The sequence below is a fragment of the Copadichromis virginalis genome, linkage group LG13, assembly GCF_057382275.1.
Source record: "Copadichromis virginalis isolate Kocher_CV1m ecotype Utaka linkage group LG13, C_Virginalis_male_GT1.1, whole genome shotgun sequence".
NCBI lineage: Eukaryota > Metazoa > Chordata > Actinopteri > Cichliformes > Cichlidae > Copadichromis > Copadichromis virginalis.
In genome coordinates, this window is record NC_140630.1 from 11,028,733 (window position 1) to 11,053,478 (window position 24,746).

Here is a 24,746-nt window from a genome sequence, read left to right on the forward strand (position 1 = left end):
TTATCATTGTTTAGTGTAAGCTATAGCACTGGGAAAGGAGTACTCACAAGTAGGACGAAACAAAATTTAAATTATAAAATTTGTAATACCATCTTTAGCTACCATATTAAAACACAATCCCAGAGTTTTTAAAGTAAAATTGTCTCAGAAGTCTCAATTTTAGGGCTCCAAGAGCAGTGGAGTAGGGGTGTAAATGTAGCACATAAAAATATTAGTGTGAAAGTACCTGAGGGCAGCTAAAACCCTTTGTATACTTCCTGGCCAGTACCAAACAAAAAATATATTAGTGAGTGAAAACATGGGAAGCATAAGAGAGAGTTGCTAGAAACCAAAACAGAGGGAACAAGAGTGAATATTAGCCATCCACTGGTCACAAGATCAGAAACACAGCTTCAAATGAATGCTCTCATTGCTCTTTGTTATTTAATGTCTAGGGAACAATATCTTCAAGCATATGCATTTTTAAAGGGATTATTTTAATGATATCGTTGATTCTAGGGAAAATAACAAGCATCAAAAACCCAAGAAAAAAACATCTCAGTGCTTTTGAGATAAAACATATGCAACATATATACTAAGGAGCATGGACTGCTTTAAGTCTCTTGAAGACGTTTGACCTCTCATCCGAGAAGCTTCTTCAGTTCTTCAATTCAGAGCCTTATCAGATGAGAGGTGAAATGTCTTCAACAAACTTAAAGTCACAGTCCAGTCACTTTTCTTTCCAAGCTTCTCAGATTACTATGACCCAGATGACTGAGAACCTACACAGACATAAAACATAAAGAACCATGCAAACAGAAAAAACAGACAGCTATAATTCAAAGTGGTTAAAATTTTCAGGAGACAATGTGTGCTGAACTCTTGACGGCTACAAGACTCCTTTGCATGAAGGGTGCTCAATAAAATGTTCGAATGCATTCATTGTTAATGACAATTTTGTTTCCTGTCATCATTCCCCCTTTAAGTCCTTGCTCTCTTTCCTTTGCTCTTTCTGTCCCCTTCTTCCTCCTCCCTGTGCTCGCATTTCTCCCCTCTCTTCTTTTCCTTCCCTCTCCATCTTGACACAGTGCACTGAGCCTAATCGTGGATAATTGGGTGGGAGGGGCAGTGGGCTGGCCCTGCCTTTGTGTGCAAAGGGCAAGTGGTCAAGTTAATGGGGCCCTTGTGTCGAGCTGGGAGCACTCTGTCGCGCTCTTTTTCTCTGTTCGATCACTCACTTGGCCGGTCAATCTCAGTCTCTCAGTCAACTTCCCTTTTCTTTCAAGGCCGAAGCTTTTCCCTGCTGTTTCGATCTAGTTTCACCTCATTTCCAGCTGTTTCAATCTGCCTTTGCTCCCTGCCATTCAGCGTATCTTGTCCCATTTCTCGTTTTCCTCCTCCTCCTCTGCCTTTTTGTCTTTTTCCAGCCTTTGCCTTTCCCTCTCTGCTGCTGTCTGTAGTGTCTTTCTATCTCTCCTCTCCGCCTCTCCAGCAGAATGTTGGGGAGGAGAGAACAGACCTCTTTAAAATATCAAAAGACAGATCAGGAGGCCTCGTTGGTTGCCCCCCTTTCTACAAACTCTCCCCCCCTTCTTCTGACAGATAAACAGAAGAGTGAGCCTGCAGGATTAGCTGCTGTGTACTCCCTTCCCTCCCTCCTTTATCCCTCTCTCTTTTCTTCCTGTGGAGGGGAAGACTGTTGACTGGGCTTGATATGTGTGCATGTGTGTGAGCGCATATGTGTGTGTTACCTTGTCTGCAGCCAGCTTAGCCTGCAGGAGGCCATTGTGTTTCAAACACAGTCCACAGATGATCTGGGCCTGGAGAAAACTAAGTACATTTGTGAACATTTAAGTCTAAATTTCAATAGTGAGACACAAATTTTCTATAGTGACCATTTATTCAGGAAAAATAACAAATATATCCCATCTAATAAAATCTATCTAAGAAGGATAAACTGTGTTTTTGTAATTGTTTTCTTGGTTTTTGTTGCATTGACATTTTAAAAGTACGTTTGTTTTGTATATGGATAAAGCAGTATATGGAAGCATTTAATACATGATATACTGGTACAGCATATTTTTTAAATTGACAAATTAAAGAGAAAGTCAGCATTTTGAAGCAAATGTGTTTATCTTTATTTGTCCACAAAAAAAGAAAAGAAAAAAAAACACCCACTCATAAATTTACACTGAAGAAGGAAAATACTGAATGGAGAAACTCACTACATAAGGCCATGTCCACATACATAAAAGTCATTACATTTTTATTGATATATCTGACATTTTATCTGAATATTATGCAATCAAAAAACTCAATTATAAAAACTCTTACAGCTATTCTTCCACACCACTAACAGGAGGCTCTGTACAAAGATCAATGGAAAAAACAAAAACCAACCTTACACTCTCACAAAGTACTGTGGACATGGCCTGCAAATTAACATTTTTTAAGGATTTCCCCATATTTCTGATATTAGGCAGCAAAATCAGAATAATGCCACCTGTCAGCAGTTTCTTGAATGTCTGTTGTCACAGTGAGAAGTGTTAAGTCTAAGCATTAGTATCATAAATACAGAACTGACGGTGTGTTCATGTTTGAAGGCGTCACAGGAGAAGATTTTGCCAGTAACACAGGCAATAATTTGGAAAGAAGCAGCACAGTAGCACAGAGGCCACAGTAAACAGTGATGCCTAATACCGAACTGGTAGCACTGGTGATGTCACACTAGACAGTGATGAAAACACTATATTCAGAATCAGCTGTGAGGACATTTATGTTATCCTACATATATGTGACATACACAGTAAACTGCAGTACAGAAGAAAGATAACATTACTAAATAACCTTTCAAATCTTTGCACTGGAAACAGTTTTGAATAATTGAAACCCCCCAAAACCACTAATAAACTGGCATTCTCTACCAGCGAATTCTTTTTAAATATGAACAATGTAAACACTGGCGACCAGGAGATTCTGCATAGCTTCTTGGCTGCTGTATAAGGTAATGAATCACAGTGAATTATGGAAACCCCCCTGCAGTGTTAGGTACAGCTTTAGATTTGAGTGACCCACTGGCACTTGCTGTTTTTTTGTAACGATAGCAGAAACAGGAAACAGGTGAATGCATGAGAAAAGACCTGAGTAGAGCAGCTGGGAAAAAATGCAGTAAGCAGCAGAAGTAAAAGCAATTATCATATTATTATCGTATTGATTTTGAGGGATGATTCCACAAAAAAATTTTTTTAATTTAAAATCCTCATCATCATCATCATTAAAATCACTGAGCTGTGTGTTGCTGTTCTCGTATTCTAGTCACATGAATACTAAAAAAGATATTTTTAGGTATTCTGTATTTGTGGCACAGGGAAGGAAAGAAAAGAAACAAACCCTTTTCTGATTCATGAAATGGTAAAATATTTTTGTTCCACACAAGAAAAACTTAATTAACAAATAGGCCTACTGTTTAATAAAAGCAATGCGCTCAATAAATCATAGGCGTTTACATACAGCCATGTCACACTGAGAGATCTAAGCTGCTCCTGGCTGGCAGGACTTTAGATCAAGGTGCTGCAGTCACAGAGCATGGTGAACATGCCAGTTAGTAATAGCAGCAGATTGTCTTTACTTAGTGGAAATTGAGGGATAATTAATAAATCTACTTCACAAAAAAATACTAATATAATTTATTGATTCCACAGTTTCAGGGTCACTTATCAATAAATGCAAATGGTGATGTCATTATTTGTGTATGTATTTCTTCTCTCTTTAGATACACACACATGTCCTGAAGGTTCAAACCAGTAGCTGTTATGTTTCATATCTTTGCACTGTCGGTAACTGTTTTGAGTGCAGCCTGCTGAAAATATGCAGCTGAGGATGACAAGTAAGTCTGATTAATAATTTCATCAACAGCATTTTGATTTTTTTTTAAAACAAAATACCAGTCAAGCAGAAGTTTCAGGTACTCAGAACAAATGTCTGTTGTACAGTTAAAACACAGAATATATCATCAACAGAGCTTTGAAAATGCAATTTTGTTGTATCAAATCCAATCTGTAGCTCGTTAGTCTGAACGTGCATAATATGCAAATGCAATGTAGAAAATAAATTCTTAATATTGACCTCTGACTGGGATGAATGAGTTGCATTTAAAGACATTAAAACAGGAAAGAGAGGAAGCTGTGAGCAGCCTGTAACAGTTAATGAAGTAGAGCAGGCCTCCATGCTGAGGCCAGAAACACAGCGGCATGGATTAATGCTGACTAAGTTTAATCGGGGCAACTGACTGAACAACTGCCACCTGTATCAGGAACGATGGAGAAAATGTCAGTGCAACTGACTGATTGAATAGCTGGTTAACTGACTAAGCAACTAACTGGCTAGTGAAGGTCACTAAAGGTCTGACACAGTACTCAAAGGTTACCTGGTTGGCCAGATGACAGTTTAGCAATGTGATCCCCTTTCTTGGATGAAAGATTAAGAAAAGGGATGAGTAACAGGCTGACTAGAGCTTAGATGTTTGGTCAATTACAAGAATGGCAGGCCACCTGGTTAAAGGGATGGCTGGTGAGAGACTACTTTTAGATGGACAGTAGCTTTTTGATGCTAAATTAAAATATCTAGCAAGTAATACAAAGGAACTGTATACAGTTAAAGGCTCACTTGTTCTGTATTACTGAGTGAGGCTGACAGGTTGGGGTCCTTTGGTCAATGTGATTAGGTGAGGATAGTGGATATTCTCATCGTATACTTCTTTTCCCTCCCTCAGCATCTGAAAAACACAAAACATAGAAAACAATAAATAAACAGGCCAAAAACCTTACAGAAATTCTTATTAGATATTCATTCAGGATTCTGTTTCATTTCTGACACCAGTGTGTTAAAGAAAAGAAAAGAAAAGAAAAGACTGACTATATTAATTAAATGTATACATAAATTCAAATACTGAACATTTTATATGAGACACATACACGGAAAGTTAACAGGAAATAAAAACACCTTAAAAGCACCTATATCCATTACATTCGGCAGTTTATTAGATATAACTTGCTACAAATAATAATAACAATAATAATAATAACAACATCTCAAAGGCGCTGTACTAGATTGAGATCAGATGAACTCATTGACATATTGAAAAACAGTTTGAATTGATATGATCTTTGTGATGTGCAAGCAGCCATCAGAAGATGTGCACACTGCGGTCATAAAAAGATACATGGTCTGTGGCATTTAAATGATGCTCAGTTGGGGCCCAAGGTGTCTAAAGAAAATTACAAAATCACCAGCCTGAACTGTTTCTACAAACCATGCTTTCATATTGTTTAGGCCAAATTGTCCCATCGTCCGAACCAGGCAATGTTTTTCCAAACTTCTAATCTTTAATTTTGCTGTATTCGTAAATGTTAGCCTTGGTTCCCTGTTCATAGCTGACAGGAGGAGCACCTGGAATGGTCTTCTGCTGCTGTAGCCCATCTGCCTCAAGCTGTGTGTTCAGAGATGCTCTTCTGCGTACCTTGGTTGTAACGAGTGGTTATTTGAGTTGCTGTGATTTTTCTATAAGCTTGAAGCAGGCTGCCCTTTCTCCTTTGACACTTCACATCAAGAAGATATTTTTGCTCAGAGAAACGCCAACAGGATATTTTTTCTTTTGTGGGTGATTCTCTGTAAACCCTACAGAATGTTGTGTGGAAAATCCCCATACTCAGACCAGCCCATGTGGTAAAAACAACCATGTCATATTTAAAGTAATTGAAATTACATGTTTTCTTCAATCTGATGCTAATATTCAGGAGTTGGTCATTTGTGCATAAAGGATAATCTATCTATTAACTGACAAACTGTTCCTACTCCAATATGAATACCCCCTACACATATATACACTGTTTCACACAGACAGCCTTGTGGGGTTCCCCCCTGGTGCCCACTCAGTGCCCTTTTAAGCAGACTTGGCAGTTTGTGCATGCACCAGCTAATCAGCTCACTTAGTGTCTGGCCAAATGATCAGAGGCTTATGAAAGTGAGTTTAGTGGGTCTGCTCATGTGAGAGTGTTTGACTGTCTATGTGTGTGCCTGTCTGTGTGTACAGGGTGAGAACAGGATAGTCGAGAACTGTGTGAAAAGGACTCTTCATAACAAGCAAAAACTGAGACTGACCTCAGATTCGTTCCCGTCAGTTGCAAGCAAGTGCTCTGAAAGTAACCCAAGCCTACTTACATCGCAAACTCAAATACTGATTATGTGCTGTTCTTACAACAAATTAAGCTATTTTGCAGCACTCGTGAAAATCATGATCCTGTGGTTTGGGTGGGGGTGGGGGTGGGGGGGGGGGGGGGGGGGGGTTTAATTTACAATTCACATTTGAAACCTAAAAAAATATAATTAATTTGACCCAATGTCATAAAGCCATGAGGTTGTTTTATTCATGACATTTTGCCTTGTTATGTGATAGTGATAGAAAGAGTCAGGAGGAAGGCGTAGCAAGGATGATATTCAACAATGGGCCCACAGCAGAATCGAACCAACATTGCAGGGGTTTTCTCCATATCACAATTGTAAAGCCATATTTTTAAAAAAACAATGTCTAAAAGAGATTTTTTTGACTTCTGCTCTGAAGAAGGGTGCTGTGAAATCTGAGTCCCTACAGGCCATCTGATTTAGTTATCTGATTTTAGACTGACACAATAACCTACCAGCTTTCAGCTGCTATATGCTGCAACTTCACCAACAATACAGTATGTTTAAGGTTAAAATATGTTCAACCACACATTCCTTGTACCTTTTTGACTTAGTGTTTTTTAAACTGTTTTTTTTTCTCTTATATCTCATCACAGAAAAAGTGTTTAGTGCTTATTCATTGGTCTTTGTTAGACGTCCACGTCAGCTGTACAGAGGAATATAATTTGACAAAGATGCTCTTGTATATATCCTGCAGGAGACGTTGGTGTCACTTTAATGGCTTGCTTGGCACACCTCTCTCATCACACGTCATTCCCGCACCTTGACTTATAAAATATGCAATGCTAACTCGACACCATCTCTTCTCGTGCTTCTTTTTCCTTTTTGTTGAAGATGAACAATCAGCTCCAGCCTGCCCCCCACTCTCTCCTTTGGTCCCTCCCTTCTCTCCCTCCCCTTATATGTGTTATCTTCCTGTAGCCATCCCTCCAGGCACCGGCCCGTAGTTCAACCTGTGACCCTTGAAGAGAGAGAGAGTCAGTGAGAAAGAGGGTGGCAGGGAGACCGAAAGCAGACGACCCAGGGGGTGGTTGGGCGTGGATGGGCAGCTGCCTGCCCCCTCTACTAAGCCTGCTATGGGGACTACAACCAGCATTCACATTCAAATTCTACCAGGCAGAAGGAAAAGGGAAGCGATAGATTGCGGGATGGAGGGATAGAGAGGGAAGGATGGAGGGATCGAGAAGAAGGGGGGGGGGGGGGGCTTAACACGGTGAGGGCTGAGAGCTCGCAGAGGTGAAAAGTTTAACAAGCAAAGCTGTTCCTCCTGATCGCAGGCCGCCTAATCAGCTTCATGGGTGGCTGGCTAAATCGGCTCTCAACTCGACCCCCCACCCCACCTTCCCTGAAATCTTTTTTTCTTTATTATTTTCTTTCCAAGGTGCAAGTCATTTATTTTATTGCCACTTTCGGCCCAGCTTCTGCCTCCCTCTTCTTTTTTTCCCCTTTATTCTTGCCCTGCTTGTGCAGACCAAAAAAACAGTGAACAAGGTGGAACAAGAGGAAGGAGGGGGCTCTGAGACAAGGGAAGCTGGGATGAACCGGATGTCTGGGGTCTCTCTCAGCAGGATTAGGAAACAGAGAATGAGGGATTGGGTGGATGGAGAGATGAGTTGAAGAAGGGATAGAAGGACAGGCTTGAATAAATAGAGAAGTGGGTCGTGATGTAGGAAATGGGAAGATAGAGGGGAACAGAGGGAGGGAGACCGGAGAAGGGTGAAGGAAGATATGTCGGAGAATTGGGGGGGGGGGGGGGGGGGGGGGGGTTAAGTCAGGCAGCTGAGGGGGGAGAGAGGAGGAAGAGAAAAACAGAGGCCCCGAAAAAGGAGGCAGGGAAGAGAGTGCAAGTCCACGGACACAGTGGGGATACTATTTATGCATGTGAGGGAGACGGGGGATGTACACATATGCACACACTCTCTCTCTTTCTGTGTGTGTATGTGTGTGTGTACGAGTGAAATTAAAATTCATGACTCTCTCTTCACAACCATTTGAGTAACAAGATTAAGATGGCGGGTTAGAAAATAGTGCTGGCATTATCAGTCTGCTTGCAGTCCCTCCAGCTGCTTGCCTCTCTATTCCACAACAGTGGGGATAAGAGGATAACGCAGCTAGCCCTGTCTGCCTGTCCTAGCACACGCCTTACACTTTAACACACACACACGCACACAAACACACACAGATCTTAAGAAACACTACCAATGCACAACGGGCCTGCCTGCCTGCTTGCCTGCCTGCTGTCAGCAGTCCCTTGAGTGTGTTTGTGTCAGAGGGTGAAAGTGTGTGCATGTTTGGAAAACTGCAGAGTAGCGAGCTGGGGGTCTGGAGAAGGTTTGTAAAGAATTGCTAAAAAACCCTCCCTTCTCTTTCTCTTCACACAAACACATGCAAAGCAAACATTACAACTGGCAGTATATTCCAAACAAAATCTGACAAGTGCCGAACCTGGCACAAAGAGGAAGGACAGAATATTCATAGCTACTGGGAGTACACGCTTAACAGCATCTGTGCCAGATGGAGAAGCTTATGACTCAACTCAAAGCACCAAAATGATAGAAATATAATTAGGAATTATACTTACATTATGTTACTGTCTTAAAACTGTTTGGTTTCAGTAAGTTTGGACTTTGACTTTAGTGTGCTGCCAACTTGTCATTTACTTAAATCTCTGTCCAAATTTTGACTAACACCTAATATTAATACACATTTTTTCCCATCAGATTTATAAAGGCAATGAAGCAAGAACGAACAAAATGGAATGATATGCAAGAAATGGTCAAGTGCGTCAGTGAGGTGGGCTATAGCAGTGCCCCGAAAGGATGGTTGTTCATTTTTAGGTGAAAAGCAAGGTTTTAGACTTCAGGCAATTACTACTTGAAGTCTAGACATCAACAAATGCTGCATTTCCTTCCCTGAGATGCTGTGCTAGGCCTTTACTGCATCTACCTTCAGTTGTTTACGTGTCTTTCATGCCTTCAGTTTTGTCTTTAGTAACTGAAGAGCATACTCTATTGGGTTGATATACTTTCGAATTCACCCTGCTACTTCTATCAATAGTCACATCATCACTAAAACTGCTAATCTGATTCCATTGCCATCCATACTGCCCATGCCATTACATTGCCTCCAGCATGGTTGAGAGATCATGTTTGTATGGTTTCAATAATGAATTGTTTCCTTCTCCATACTTTTCTCTTTTCATGGTTCTGGTACAATTTAATCTTGGTTTCATCTGTTTAAGGACTCTTTTCAGAAAGGAAGGATGTTAGATGTATTCTAAACCTTCTTGTTCTTGAGTGTAACCAGCAGTTTGCACTTTGCTGTAAACTCCCAGTAAAGGCGCTGTGAAGGCATCTCTTAAATGTAGACCCTGATAAATATATTCCTACGTCCTCAAGACTGTTATTATCTTGGTTAGATGTTTTCAAGTTGTTTTTATAAACCAAGGAAATAATTCTTCATGAATGTTTATTCATTTATTTATTTTGAGCTTAATGATGCGCTCTCCCACTTGCACTGTCATCTCTTCAGTCTCATATTTAAAATATAGTGGAAAGTTACTTTAAAAATGTCAATGCTTTCAATCAATATGCTTAATTAGATATTATGTCTGCTTCATGTGAATAGGCCTCACCTGGCCATAAAACTGTCTGTCAGTCAATTGCCCAATTACTTTTGAGACTCTGAAGGAACTCTTTATAAGAATGGTTGAAAATGTTAAACAGGTAATACAAAATGCTAGTAAAGCCCGTGAAACTAAAGCTGAAAGTTTTTGGGGTTTTTTTTGTAAAAGCTGTGGTGGCACACTGAAGCAAAAAAGTGTGTCCTTGTCCAACAAATGGCCTAACTGCACCAGCTTGTGTGTTGGAAATGGCGAGGTGAAAATTGCATTCATTTTGTACTTCAAAATGAACAAGTAAGTGAAGGTTTTTTTTTCTGTTTTTATTATAGTTCCATTTTTATTATTTTCAATATTAGAATCATATTACATTTTTCTGCAAAACAGTTAAATAGAGCTACAAATTACTTGGTGGGGGAGACACTGGTATTGTAGCACCAGGCTTTTATCGTTAACTGATAAAAGTGGGACAATGTCTCTTGGCCAAAAAATAAATATAAGGAGTAATGCAACAAATTACTTTCTACAAGAAGTAAATAAGTAATGTAATGCATTACTTTTGTAAAAGGTTATATGTAATATGTTACTTTCATGAAGCAGACTTCAGCACCAACTGTATATAGCCACATGCTTATTCTGGACAAAAAAAAAGGTTTACAATACACTATGCAGTGAAAGAGTGTCCTTTAACGTCCCTCTGGTGGATATGTCTTTGAAAGAAACTGAAAGAAATTCTATACTGTGGTTCACTGTTAGCTGTGATATGCATTTTTCTTCTCTTCTAAACCAATCACTGAAAACAAATATAGCAGGAGTAATCTGTAGTGCAAATTAGTAGCAGCTGTTCATTTGTGTGTGTGTGTGTGTGTGTGTGTGTGTGTGTGTGTGTGTGTGTGCAGAGGTAGTTTGTGTTTTGCAGTGATATCATCATCATCGTGTGGAGCGTGTGTTTGTGTGTAATGTCTAGCCAATATGCTGTCTGAGTGATGTCTGGTTTGTGTGGGATAGTGATATAGCTTGTTTCTTAGTGTGTGTGTGTGTGTGTGTGTGTGTGTGTGTGTGTGTGTGTGTGTGTGTGTGTGTGTGTGTGTGTTTGTGTCTAGAATGGTCAGTCAATCCACACAGGGGTTGTTCTGAGTGTTCATCAGAAGATAAGCAGGGGAGACTTAATCACCTTCAGATGTGAGGGGGGCACTTCAAGTTGCCCTGATATCCAAACACAGCACCTGACCCTGCTGTGTGCGTGTGTGACAGTGTACTAATGTATGCATATCACGTAGCAATAAGTGTGTATTTCAAGAGTGACCTGAATGTTCACACAGTCCTCTTGGATTCCAAAGAAAAGAGGAAAAAGCACATTTAAAAATGTTACTATTAACAGTGTGCACACACTGGTGTCTCAGAGACATACAAGAGCGAAAACAGGATGTCAACCACCTTGTGACTAGAAGGGGGGAAAAGGTGGTTGCGTTTTCTTATTTGCTGTCGGACACAATTGCAAGTAGTTGCTGCGATCAGCTGGTGGCACAGAGGGTCAATGTGTGCAGAGGTGTGCAGACAACGTGTCTTCAAATAACTGCGGCCCGACTCAGACTGACTGCAATCGCTCACAGACAGATTGGTTAATGTTCGCAAATAATTGCGGTCTACTTTATAAATGCACACAGATTGTCAACACCTTGTAATCAATCTGAGTTAGTCTGCACCGATTACAAATTGTCTGCAAGATCTCTCTGAAAGAGAGGACTCGACTTAGCTGGTTATATTTCTATATTAAAGTAGGGTTGCTGAGCACCTACATCATTGTGCAGTTAAAGCACCTTTAATAAGCAACTAAATTACTATTTGTAGAGGCAGTTTCAAATCTATGAGAAGTGGAACAAGTCAAAAATGCAGCGAGCCATTTAAAATAGTGAACTGAATACCTGGCTAGTAGAGCCACGTGAAAACACAACAACTATATAAATGGCTCATGAGTGCTCCCCCATATTTGCAGTTTTTAAGCAATTTATTACAGTTAATCACCATATTATCACAAACTGATGGCATGTAATTACCAACTCGAGTCCATTCGGTTGCAAACTAATTGCCTTCATGATGCATTAAAGTTGCTATAATTTTATCTCTTTAAATTCTGCATTCGGTGTAAGACAACACCCACTGAAATCCCACCAAAGCTATTCATTTCTTCCTATATATCCCTTTTAATGCATCCCTCTCTCCCTGCTTGTTTCTTTCCCACTCGTCACTTTTTTCACTATAATTTTATCGAAACAGCATTTTCAGACAGTAATCCATGCCTTTGTTACTTCTAGGCTGGATTATTGTAACGCACTTTATTTTGGGGTTAGTGATGCGTCCATTAGGCGCCTGCAGGTTGTGCAAAATGCTGCAGCACGTCTTTTAACTGGAACAAAAAAGTTTGAGCACATTACCCCTATTTTAATTTCACTCCACTGGCTACCTGTACATTTTAGGATTGTTTTTAAAATTCTCTTATTTGCTTTTAAATCTTTTAATGGCCTGGCCCCCCCCTACCTCTCGGAGCTACTACAACCATATACACCTGCCCGTTCCCTTAGGTCCGCCAATCAGCAACTCCTTAAGGTACCGAAAACTAAGTATAAACTTAAAGGTGATCGTGCTTTTGCTGTAGCTGCTCCAAAGTTGTGGAATGATCTGCCCTTGCATGTTAGGCAGGCCTCTTCTCTCTCTGAATTTAAAAGTCTTCTTAAAACATATTTATTCGCTGAAGCCTTTGGCATTGATTAGAGGGGTTGACTCAATTTGTTTTAACATGTTTCAATTTATTGTATCTATTTATTTTATTGTATCTCATTTTAATTTTCTTTACGTATGCTATTAACATGTACAGCACTTTGTGAAACTCTGGTTTTATGTTAAAGTGCTTTAGAAATAAAGTTGGTATGGTATGGTATGGTATAATTTTGGTAATTTTCTTTATAGCTTTAGCTATTCCCACTCCACCTGAGAGTAGAACCACCAGAACTATACAAAATCATATTATACATTAATATCTATAACAAAAAACATGCTTGCTAGTTCCAATTAGTTGTGTACAGTTTCAAGTTTTAAAGGCCACCAGCCGGTAACAGACACCAAAATTTTAATTGGCTGGAGTGATGTGATCAAAGGTACAGTGGTGAACTTTACTTTCTCAGATGTGGATTGTGACATTATGCCATGTAATTGTAAAATGTTGAGTCAGTCCCTTCTCTAAATGAGTGCTTATCCTAAATGCGGTTTAAAAGGCTCCAGAGTCACTTAGATATCCAAATTAAAGTTAGTCAAGGACCAACAGCAAAGATCGAGACAGAGAAAAGGAGTGAAATATTCCTTGCTGAGGTTCAGGCCACTTTAACAGGCACTTTAATGGCCAGTCTGTCCAATTCTCCCACCAGCGTAGGTGAATGTGTGCGCACCAATTTAGCCCACTTCTCGCTGTCCTGTTCTTCTGTAGCTGTGTGTGTAATGGAGTTAACAGCTGGACACCACTTCTTTTAACACAGCCTACTCATGTGCTTTCTGTCGGCCCTTTTCTCTTTTTCACTCTCCTTTTCTCTCCTTCCCTTTCTCATTGTCACTGTGCCAAGTTAAAGCAGCTTGTTTTTGCTCTGGTGTGTCTCTAAACATCAAACAACAGGCTAATCTGCTGGTCTTTATTAAAGCTGAGAGCACATTACACAACCCGGATTGGTGCTGCTTTCTTTTTCGACTAGCAAAAGATTCTGCACAATTTTGAGAGAGAAATGAAACAGTTTAACTCTGTTTTCTTTCAAGTTCATTTCAGTTCAATGAATTAACCAATATATTTTTGCTCAGAATGAGAACTGCAGATTTTCTTTAGAGAACTTCACAGATGTAATGATGATAGTAAGGCAAAGTCTTAAAAAACTGAAACAACACTTTTATTTTCTTCTTGAATCAAACATAGTGTAGTCAAGTATCTACACAGAGAACATTTCAGTCCATCAGCTCACCTGTTTCTCAACCAGATATGCTTTCATTTTAATCAATTGAGTTGTCGCAAATACATAATATCAACTTTCAATGCAAGCTAGAACTACATAAAATCTATACTTTTATGCAATTCTGTACCTGTTAGGCTGCACATAACAAACAGACAGCCTTCAGGTCTGAAATGCTAAGGCAATGTAAAACCCTTGTTCCTTCTAATGACCACTAATGATCAGTGATCAGGTATGAATTTCTGAGAAAATGACCCTACTTCTAGCCTAACTTATTAGCTCTGTGCACATTTAGTTTTTTGGTCTCAATCACCACTTTCAAGTCTTGATCATCATGCTCATTTTGTAAAGTATGGTTTCATTAATAGCTCGGTCACCGCAGAGTAGGAAAAAAAGGACGGTAACCTCATTGTGACTAGGAAAAATCAGTGGTTCCTGGTAGGGCTGGGCCATATCATACCGTTCACGGTAATACCAGTATAATGTTGGGCAACGATAAGAAAATGAAATATCATGATAGAATATGGGTAAAACGCGCATGCGCAGTGCCTTTGTTTTCATACGCACATGGCGGAAAAAGCATGGCAGTGACGAAGAATGAGAAGAGCGAAAGTGGATCGTTAAATGAAACGGATGAACCAGAATTGGTTTGTAAAAATGCTGTGGAATTGGTTTAGCTTTCATCCGTCAGATACACAACAAAGCACTATTTTTGGTAGAGCATGCTAGCGGGCCGTCGTTATTACCGTGTTGTTTGGAAAATACGGCACACTTAAAATCAATCCTTTGATTTTTCTGAAAATCGACAGTGCCCCTTATAATCCCGTGTGTCTTATGTATGAATTCTGGTTTTGTTTACTGACCTCGAAACGATTTTATGTCGTACACGGCGCTCGAAAATCTGTCAAATGTTTTAGTACGACTTTGCTAAGCTACGAACCCGCACCACTTGATGGATTGTCGGAGCATTACGGCTATCGTAGGCAGAAGCCTCACTGAGTGATACATACTGTGCTTCAACATAATATTACTGTATTGTGTGTGTATAACCTCTTTTTAAGTTTTATGGATATTATACATGGTTATGCTGAGGATATGTCGGCCAATTTCCACTGGAAATGCCTTTTGGTTAAACTGTCAGCAAAGAATTTGTATTTGCACTGTTAAATTTTTATATAACTTTAATGCACATAAAAAACAGCTGCTTGTTTAAGTGAAAATACATCGATGGATTTTTTTGTTTTGCACCAATAAAGTTGTGGATTTGTAAAGTATTTTGTCTAGTGTCAATTATATCGTCAGATATATCATTATCACAACTTTTCAAATGTATATCGTGATAAATATTTTTGGTCATATCGCCCTGCTCTACTTCCTGGTCATTGTGTGTGGGAGACAGTGTTGGAGTGAGGCTTAACTTTTATTGCCAGTTGTTGCAGTGATCAACTAGTCACCTCAGACAGATTGGTAAAGGTTAGCAAATAACTGCTGTCTAATTGATGAACACAGATGAATTGCTAACACCTGAATATCTGTTTTCACGGAATACAAGTAGTTATTCTGAATTTCAGTTTATTGTGATTTCTTCCATATGTAGACGGCAACAGATTTGTAATTTTCTCCAATTTGTCACAGCTAATCACTGTAACAACATCATTATAACAACCAATTTGACCTCATTTGAAGCGATAGCAGACTGTCTCCATTTTATTGCCATTTCATTAGTCTTCTTGTGTTCTCTATTAGTTCGTTAAGTAGACTAGTTTGGGAAAACAAAAAAGATACCAACAACCAAAATGCTCAAACAAAAGCTATAGTGCAAAAGAATAGTGCTATGAATACCACCATTGCAGACAATGCTGCTTCTGTGCTTGAAAATGCATCTCATACTATATCTTCAAATGCATTTTGATGCATTTTTATAAACTATTTATAAACACACTGTTCTTCTGCCATATGTATGGACCACTATCTTTAGCAAAACAGTGATTAATTCTACTTCATGTTGAATAAATGTTGTTTTTCCTTTCTTGGACATGTTTCTTACCTTCAAGTGGACATCCCAGACCTGAGCATCATACTGCTGGTGTTGAGAGATGCAAAATCCAGCTTGCTGGGCCAGTTGACAGAAGAGTCTTAGAGTTTCCCCTCGCTGAGGAGCGAACACCAATGCCATGCCCTGAATAGAAGACAAGTTTTTCTAAAGTTGGACAGTGAATAAATTAAGAGTATATTTCTGGGGTACTTCACACGTACTATCACACCATTAGTTGTTGTTTAGCTTTCACAAAGGGAAAACAGAGGTAATTGCTAGTGTGTCTTTTTCATGGTACATTTTAGATGATAAACTAAACAAAAATGAAAGGCAAAGCTCTTCTAATCCAATAAACCCAGAAAATGTGAGCAGAAATGCAAAGGTGTGAATTTGTCTACTTGAGTATGTGATTGTGTGTTGGTGCGTCTATGTGTGAAAAAGCCAGAGAAGGAAAAGCGTGTGTGTGTGTCTGTGCGTGCGCATGCACAACAGACATCCTGCATATACTAAGAGGATTACCAACAGGTTCAAAGTTTCTTTGAAATCCTTCAGCTTTCAGTTTTATTTCATGTTGATCATGTTATTATTGTTTTAATTAAACAGCGCAAAGAGGGATGCTCACACAATCACACACATACAGCAAATACACCTAATGCACAATGTACAACGACACAACACAAGCTAAAGAACACAAAGGCAGCAAAAACAGCAGGATCAGTGAGTCCGACAGATGATTTTTCATCTTTATATCCAGTAGCATTTCTCCTGTCTCACAAAAAAAACAGAGCAAACGCAAACAAACAGACAAAATTCCTCCCAACACTAATCAGCTGATTAAGAGGATCCAGCCCACCGGATGGACCACCTTTGTCAGAAACAACAAATTAGTGCCATTAGATGGGAGAATTAATTGTTTTGTTAATTGTTTAATCAGCTTAGCAAATTATTAAATATTTGGCAAAGCTTGTTGTGGCAGCGTCAGTCTGATGGCCGACACTCAAATCATATTAGCCCCCGAATTATCTCCATTGGATTAAAGAGAGAGACACATGAAGAGAGACTTAACACACAGATGTACAACAATGGCCAGATGTCACGTCTCTCATTTGACAGCATTCGGCTTTTGACCACAGCAACTTCAGGCTGCAAGTGTAATTGCTTATGCCACCGTCTAAAATGTCAGCTGAAGAAACGCGTGTCATTGCTGGAAACCAGTTGAATATAATGCTGACATTATAATCTCTCACTCTTTCTGAGGACCTCAGCTGTTTGCAAAAGAGGTACTAAAAAATCTTAATTTTGAAGGTTGACTAACCAAGAACTGCAAAAGACACAGGTTAGTATTTACCCCTGGTCATAGCAATGAAGATGCTTTTTGAGGTATTTGCTATGAAGATTTCAGCACCAGTCCGGTAAAATGGGAGTGATCCTAATCTTATTCAAGACACTGAGATTAGCCATAAATCAGTCAAGTCTATTTTTTGTGCAAAAAGCAGTCAGCTCATGATAATTTAATATAGTTGTGTTTAAATTTAGTCATTATTTTTAACAATGAGTTGGGATGGCCAGTTATAAATTATTCAAGATGGGACTTTTTCCCACTGCACCCACTTTTTCCTCCCTTCAGTCTCCATCTGTTCTTGGAGTCCATCTCCGCCATATCCTCATCATCCTCATCCCTCTCTCTCTCCCTCCTCATTCTTCCTTTTCTGTGTCCTCACCTGCTTCCTCTCCTCCCCATCTCCTTCCCTTTGGTGCCATTTTCACCTCTTTTTCATAAACAGATATTTCTCATAACAGTCTGGCCTCTGTACTTAAAACGCACCCCTCTTCCCTCAGATGAATAGAAATCTCAACCCTATCTCTTCCAGCCTTTTGCTTTTTTCCCCCCATTTGCTTTAGCTGTCACAGCGTGGGGTCTTATCGCGAGGCCAAAAGAGAAAAGTTGCCTCGGATTTATGATTAAGGGAAGGGAAGGGAAGAGAGAGACGGAGATCAGAGCGATCCATTCAAGTTGCTTATAATAAGCATTAAAGCATTACATGATATTAATCCTGTCAGACTGTTAATGTCTATAGGGTTTCGGGCAAAGCCTAATTATGACTGAGAAGAGTGGGAGGTGATTTAGAGAAAGGGGATAAGCAGAGATATATACAGTAGACACACAAAGGCAAACGCAAACACATGCACACGCACACTTACGCTGGGTTGCAGTAATCTCCTTATAGCATCAACCAGGCTGGCTCTGTACTGGTCCAGAAACAAACTAGGGGGGAGAGGGAGAGTGGGATTAGAATGCATTCATACGATAGCGGTTCTAGATAAAGCAGCAGACTATTTATTTGCTTTTGTTTACAAATAAATCCACCAAGAGGAAGAGGAGAAAAACAATTTGCATGAGTAAGATGCTCTTCCGTTTTGTTTCGGGGTTTCAGAAAGCATTCACCTCAGCACTGAGAGGAATGCAGAACATCAGAAAATCCAATGTGCACAGATGCTATCTCCTACAGTAAACATACGCGAGTGTATGAGCAGACATGCACACTTTTACTGAGATGCTAAAAAGCGGCGGTAAAGCACTTTGGATTGGTGGAATTAATACCCAGAGTGTGCTCTCTGAAGTTAATATGAAGATTTAACAACATAAACAACACATGAGAGAAAAAATTAAAACAAATCATGTTCACAAATCCAAATTAACTGGCCTCTGTGAGCACTCACATACAGTAACTCGCACGTGTGCATGTAAGAAACAGAAACAGGCCTCTATTGGAGTCACAAAACTACACTTGTCTTTAGAAAGAGGACATTTGTGTGAAGCAGAAAAAGAAAAGAAGCAGACTGAAACACAGATAAGAATGTTTTCTTTTAAACGCAGAATATCACATTAAAAAAAAACCTTAATAAATCATAAAATCCAGAATATTATAATTATTATTGATTTTTTGGAAACAAATATACCAAAAAAAAACCATTAAATTTTTTTTTTTTTAAAAAACATTGAAAAAAATATATTTCACTATTAAATTGAGTCTCAACTCTTAATTTTACCATTTATGCATTTGGTTTTGTTTTATAGTAAAAATTAAGGCTCCACACTCCTTTTTTCATAATGGTCATTATTATTTTTATTATTAATGTTGGGGATTTATTTGTTTTTTTTAATAGCCCCAAGCCTTCAACCTCAAAAAAGGGAGCTCAAAAGAAACTAGAAAGAGGTGGGATTTTTTTTGTTTCCCTGCTGTTGTCACAGTTCTGGGCCATTTTGACCCAGCGTTTTGAGTTTCTTAGGTTGTGGTTTATTTTTGCATAATGGATTGTTTTCTGATACTCTTGTGCTTTGTTGATTATTATTAGAATTCTATGTTTCTGTTTATTTTTGTTTAGGGATTAGTTCTTTGGTTGTGCCTCATGTTTAGTGTAGGTTCAGTTCTGTCTGCATCTTCGTGAAATGGTTTCTTCTTTCCTGTTTTATTGTGAAAATCCGTGTCTCATGTGAGTGTATTCAGTTTTGCCTCCCTTGTCTCGTCTCGTCAATTACTTCCAGCTGTGTTCCCCACCTGTGTGTAATCTCCCCGTGTTCTTCTGTGTGTATTTAAGTCGTGTCTTCTTATGTTATAGTCGCTGGTCTGTGTTTCATCCATGTGTTCTCCCGACATATGCCTCTGCTCACCCTCCTTCATGCTCGTGTTTAGTAGTTTAGTTTTCCCAGTTCAGGTTATCTTTAGTTCTGTTTGCTGTTTTCAACTTGTGTTTTGTCTTACAATAAACATCCTTCGCACCTCCACGAGTGCCTGCAATTGGATCCTCCTTTATTTTTCTCCACACGGCTCATTCCACTCGCTGTGACAGCTGTTCTCTATGTTTTCCCCCTCAAAACAAAATGTGGTACATGACAGGAGATAACAAATAAATTTAATTTTAATATCCAAGAACGTTTCTTTTTGAGAAGTGAAAAGTGCCAGGTTTATGTCACTATATTCATAGTATTAGTGACAAATGAACCCTTCTAACTTGTAAAAACTAATATACGTTATTATTTTGATTCAAGATAACATACATATAATTATGTATGTTATTTATGGCATTATTAGGTCAACAAAAAATGAAAGCTTGATAAATTTTATATTTTTGTTTTCAATGTAATTGTTAAAAACCTTACAGAAGAAAAAACTTGAATTAGTTTTGCATTGAGTATCGGGGTCTCCAAAAATCCTGACACACAAAATTACAAAAAATGTATTTGTGGTTGAAATGCACTGAAAAATTAATAAAGAAGTGTATGAGGCTGCCTTTTCTGAAAAGCACTAATCAAAAAGTGCTGAAGAAGACTGGAGGAGTTTTATCACTGCATTTACCGCCCTCCAACAAGAATCGCAAAGATGGTTGGAGAACATTACTGAAGAAAAAGCTGTTTTAAAGGGCATTACATTGATTTAGATTGATTTTGTGGAGACTCACCTGACCTTGAAGTCTTCTACCTTAAAATTTAAAGACTGACATAATGGAAACCTGCTTTTTCAACTCCAAAAAGTGAGTAGGTACCCATGATTTAACCGTGGAAACAGATTTATTTTGCCACAACTAAAGTAACACACAACGAGCACACAGGCTTAAATCAGCTCCAGTCATTCAAAGGAAAGTAGCACCTGTCTATCTACTCACAAAGACAAATTTCAATCCATTACGCAATGGAGTAGTGCACTATGAGTGTGTGTGTCTATTATCACAGATGAGAGTGGAGTAATTTGACTAAAATGCAACAATACAGTGCAGATTTGACATAATCCTGCACATCCGTCCAACTGTCCAGTGGAGTGGCAATCTGGATTCAACCTTCCAATCACAGTCTCTGACCTTTCCTCATTCAAAATCCTCTGATCCCCACGAGGAATGAGAGGTGCATGTAACAGGATCTGCTCCCTCCATGTTTGCCGGTACATAAGCAGATATGCTCTTGCTGTTTTTTTTCCTTTTTGTTTTTTTTTTTATGGGGGGGGGGGGTAAAAACTCTGCACAAACCAGCATTAAAACAAACATGTGAGCACATATATGTAAAGCTGCTTACTCTTCCAAGGCTACATGGAGGTGTGAAGTTTATTTTACTTGAAAGGTGAGAGGTTTCAGTTTGGTTTATTTTGCCACAGATATCAGTTCACAGGAAAAGTGAGTGGCAAGGAAAACAAGGAAGTGAGCTTGTTGGGTGGAGGTAACGGCTGGGACAGACGTGTAAACACACATGTACAGACACACGCTAAGGCCAAGGGAAGGACATAGTGTCATTCAGAGGGCAACAGTTTTAAAAAAATGAGCAATGGTCAATGCTGATGTCTGCAATTCAAGTAGAATATTGTGGCTTGAAAGCTAAACCACAAATAAGGCTGGACAAGTTACACAAAGTAAACCTTTAATGAGCCATTTACCAAGATCTATAAAGGAATTATGGAGCCATTAGTTTAAGATTATTACCTCAGGTATGGGGGTAACAATAACCCCCTTTGAAACCGATTACACCAAGCAACAGGCAGCAACCCCCTACAACTACTCAGGACCGGTGGTTGCCAGGTGGTTGCTAACCTCTCTCTTGAAGCCTTTTGAGTTTGGGCATTGCTTTTTTTAAAGTTTGACACATAACAATTTACAGTATTTATTTTTTTAAGTTTTCTTGCTATTAAGTTTTTTTTTTAATATGATTTCACTAAATATCAGTCACCTCTACAGCAGGGTTTGCATTCCTGATTGAGGTACTGTATCTCTTTTTATATGGTGCTAGTAATGCATTAAAAATATTTTTTGGAGCAGTTTGGCTTCTGGGATGTTTAATATAGTGTTTACAATTTAAAACCACATTCCTGTTAAAAAAATCTTCCACATACTTTAATGCATTCTCTGTCTTTTCTTTTTAAAGTTTTGAGGTATTATTTTAGATTCACAAAATAAGTGCTCTTTCCCTTTAAGGTCACCTCTGATGAACTCAGACTGTCAGAGGCCTATTGTCTTGTGATGACCCCACCCACCCAGGACAGCCCAGCAAAATCAGTCAAAACAGACCAGAGGTCAAAGGGTGAACGGGTGTGTGAATCTGTTGCTACTAAATTTGTCTGCTTATACACATACGTGCACTGATGATGTCAAGGCCTCAATTGTGAGACGATAAAAACAAATGACATCATTTACTAAGTCTATGTTCCCAAGGATTACGGTGCAATGGTATATATTTTTTATATGCATTATAAGAATATAAAAGAAAGTATTATCATCCATCCATCCATTCTCTTCCACTTATCCTTATCAGGGTGGCAGGGGGGCTGGAGCCTATCCCAGCTGTCATAGGGCGAAGGGCGGGATACAACCTGGACAGGTCACCAGTCTATCGCAGAATCATCAGTTAACCTAGCCCCAATAACTGCATGTCTTTGGGAGGAAGCCGGGTTACCCGGAGAGAATCCACGCAAACACAGGAGAAAATGCAGTGATGATTTATTTGAGTTTCACTTGATTAAATTCAATTGATTCATGTCAGATTATTTAGTCCCAGGCTATCCAGGAAATTTACTCTCACTACATTGCAGTCATGTGGGAAAACAGGACTAACCTACTTAAGACGGAAACAGCAACACAACGTCACAACAGTTTCTACTGAGTCTGCTTATCCAATTCAGTTTCACAATGGGGAACCTATCCCAGCTGTCACAGGGAGAAAGGTGTAGTACACAAAGAGACAGACAACCTTTCACACTCACAATCACACCTATGGCCAATATAGAGATTTAACCTGGTGGATTTGGATCCAGGATAGTGCTAGCATACACCACCATGCCACCCGTGTACCATTCCAGTATCAGAAAACGCAAATTTTAAATTTTAAATAAATAATTCTGTAAGTAAATTGCTGCCACAAAAGTAGTGCTAAACTAGATGTTGTTTTTTTAAATTAATCATAAATATTAAAACTAATGTTCTTTCTTCATCTTATGAACATGTTGAAGCAACACTCACTTGTTTATTGATTCAACAACATTAATACTGCAAAAGACATACATATTTCTGACCTTTGGCTCAGAGGGATATTACTAAAAGGCATCACACAGAGCTTTCAACAAAGATATATTTGTGTTCTGTGCGCGTGTGCCAGTAATGTGTCTCTAAACTAATGCAATCCAGCATAACAATGAGCAGTAAAGTGAAACACAAAAACAGGTGTGTATGGATAAAGGACTGCAAATATGAATAAACAGAAGATGACAATTACATAGATACAGTGAAAACCAGAAGGATGCAGAAACTTGCACAAACTCACTGTCACACACACACAAACAGGGCTTTATCTCACTCCCTACACATGGACAGCTTTTGGAGAAAGCAGACATGCCAACATCCCAGCCAAAGATTCTCTGCCACCCTCATGCCCACTGCAGGAATCCCTCTCTCTCTCCCTGCCAGACAAACACAAACACAAATGTGAGGAGGCACACAACACTATTTCTGCTATGCTGGTTCCTACTTCACTGAAACTTCCTTTCTCGGTGTAAATGGCTGAAAGTTTCCACATAAGACTTTCATATTTGACCAAAATTGTCTCATAAATACAGCGTGAACTGAAATTAACTGCTTGCTTCCTTCTTTAACCCATCTTCTATCTCATTGTACTGTATTAACTATAAACTCAACAAAGCCTCTTTTTTTGTTAAAACATTGAGTGAGTGACAGTTTGTTTTCTGACAAGCAAGTGTTCATAGTTGACTGGGTGACTTTCTGTATAGCTAGATCATCTGCTGAAAAACCTCCCTCAAAACATTCAATAAACCTGAGAGTGACTTTCACTCTTAAGAAAGGAATACAAGTTATGATAAAATAAAAGAAAAAAAGTCTTTTACCTTTGCAGCATTCTAACACTTCATTGAGCTGCTGACCTTTTATTCACAGTTAGGCAGTCCCGTTTGCTCCTTCCAGTTGTGTTGCTTATATTACTGGCACAAGTCTTTAATTTTTTAACTTATTACTTTCTAGGCCACGCATCATGAAAAGTTAATTATCCTTAAAATTCAGGTGCCCACAGCAGAAAATCACTTCTTTTTTGCAATTTTTCCATTTAGAGGTAAATGGCCATGAGTTCACTAATAAAATTGGGGGGGTTTTGGTGCCTAAGGTGTTTATGAAGTAACCTCAATAACCTTAAAAGCTGTTCTGATTGGCTCTGGCTCTGATTTCACATCTAATAATACCAACACAGAATATAAACACCTATGATTTAAAAATTACATTTTCACTGTATACTTTCACTTTAACAGCTGAATTACTGAAAATAACTGATAGATAAAATGAGTTTTTGTATTGTTAGGTAATCCATAAATAAATAGCAGAGGAGTTCCTGTTTTTCACTATTTACTGTAGAAATTTATAGACATCTTCTCTGAATTAGCAAAAATACAATTTGTTTATTATATTTGTTTCTTAAAGTTAAACCCAAAGAGCTGTTCTGCTTGGTTTCTATATTTACTACTGCATTGTTTCTTTATTGTTTCTTTAACAGAGAAAAACTGCAATGTATTGTTGAAACTGGACTTCTTTCGCTATAAAGACACCTCTGGGATTAAAAGTCTTTACAGTGAAAAAAAAGAGGGACACAGTTTATATTATATCATGTATCTTATGTTAGTTTCACTGGTGTGCTCTGCTAGAGAGACCATATTAGGCTGTATTGAATATGGCTGACTATGTAAGAGGAGTGTGCCACTTCTGGTTTAGATGATAAAGTTTCTGAGTTCTAAGTGGTAACAGATTCATTAAGTGAAAGCATTTAAATAACCTTTCTAAAGGTAGAATTTAGACAACACCCCCAGGATAATCAGGATTTCCAAATAAGTTTCTTCCCTTTTCCTCT

At 38.8% G+C, this 24,746-nt stretch overlaps 1 protein-coding gene across 4 annotated transcripts in view; it reads right to left on the reverse strand.

Moving 5' to 3' along the window:
* Positions 1-2,099: 2,099 nt before the first annotated feature.
* The window catches only part of camkmt (calmodulin-lysine N-methyltransferase), a 124,567-nt gene continuing 101,920 nt past the window's right edge, over positions 2,100-24,746 (reverse strand). For all 4 annotated transcript variants that reach the window (XM_085477256.1, XM_085477257.1, XM_085477258.1 and 1 more), the window contains 3 exons: positions 18,065-18,128; positions 15,875-16,006; positions 2,100-4,753 (listed from right to left, as the gene is read on the reverse strand). In XM_085477256.1, the coding sequence (XP_085333382.1) occupies positions 4,655-4,753; positions 15,875-16,006; positions 18,065-18,128 (295 nt within the window). In that variant the 3' untranslated portion in view covers positions 2,100-4,654. The remainder of the gene's footprint in view (positions 4,754-15,874; positions 16,007-18,064; positions 18,129-24,746) is intronic.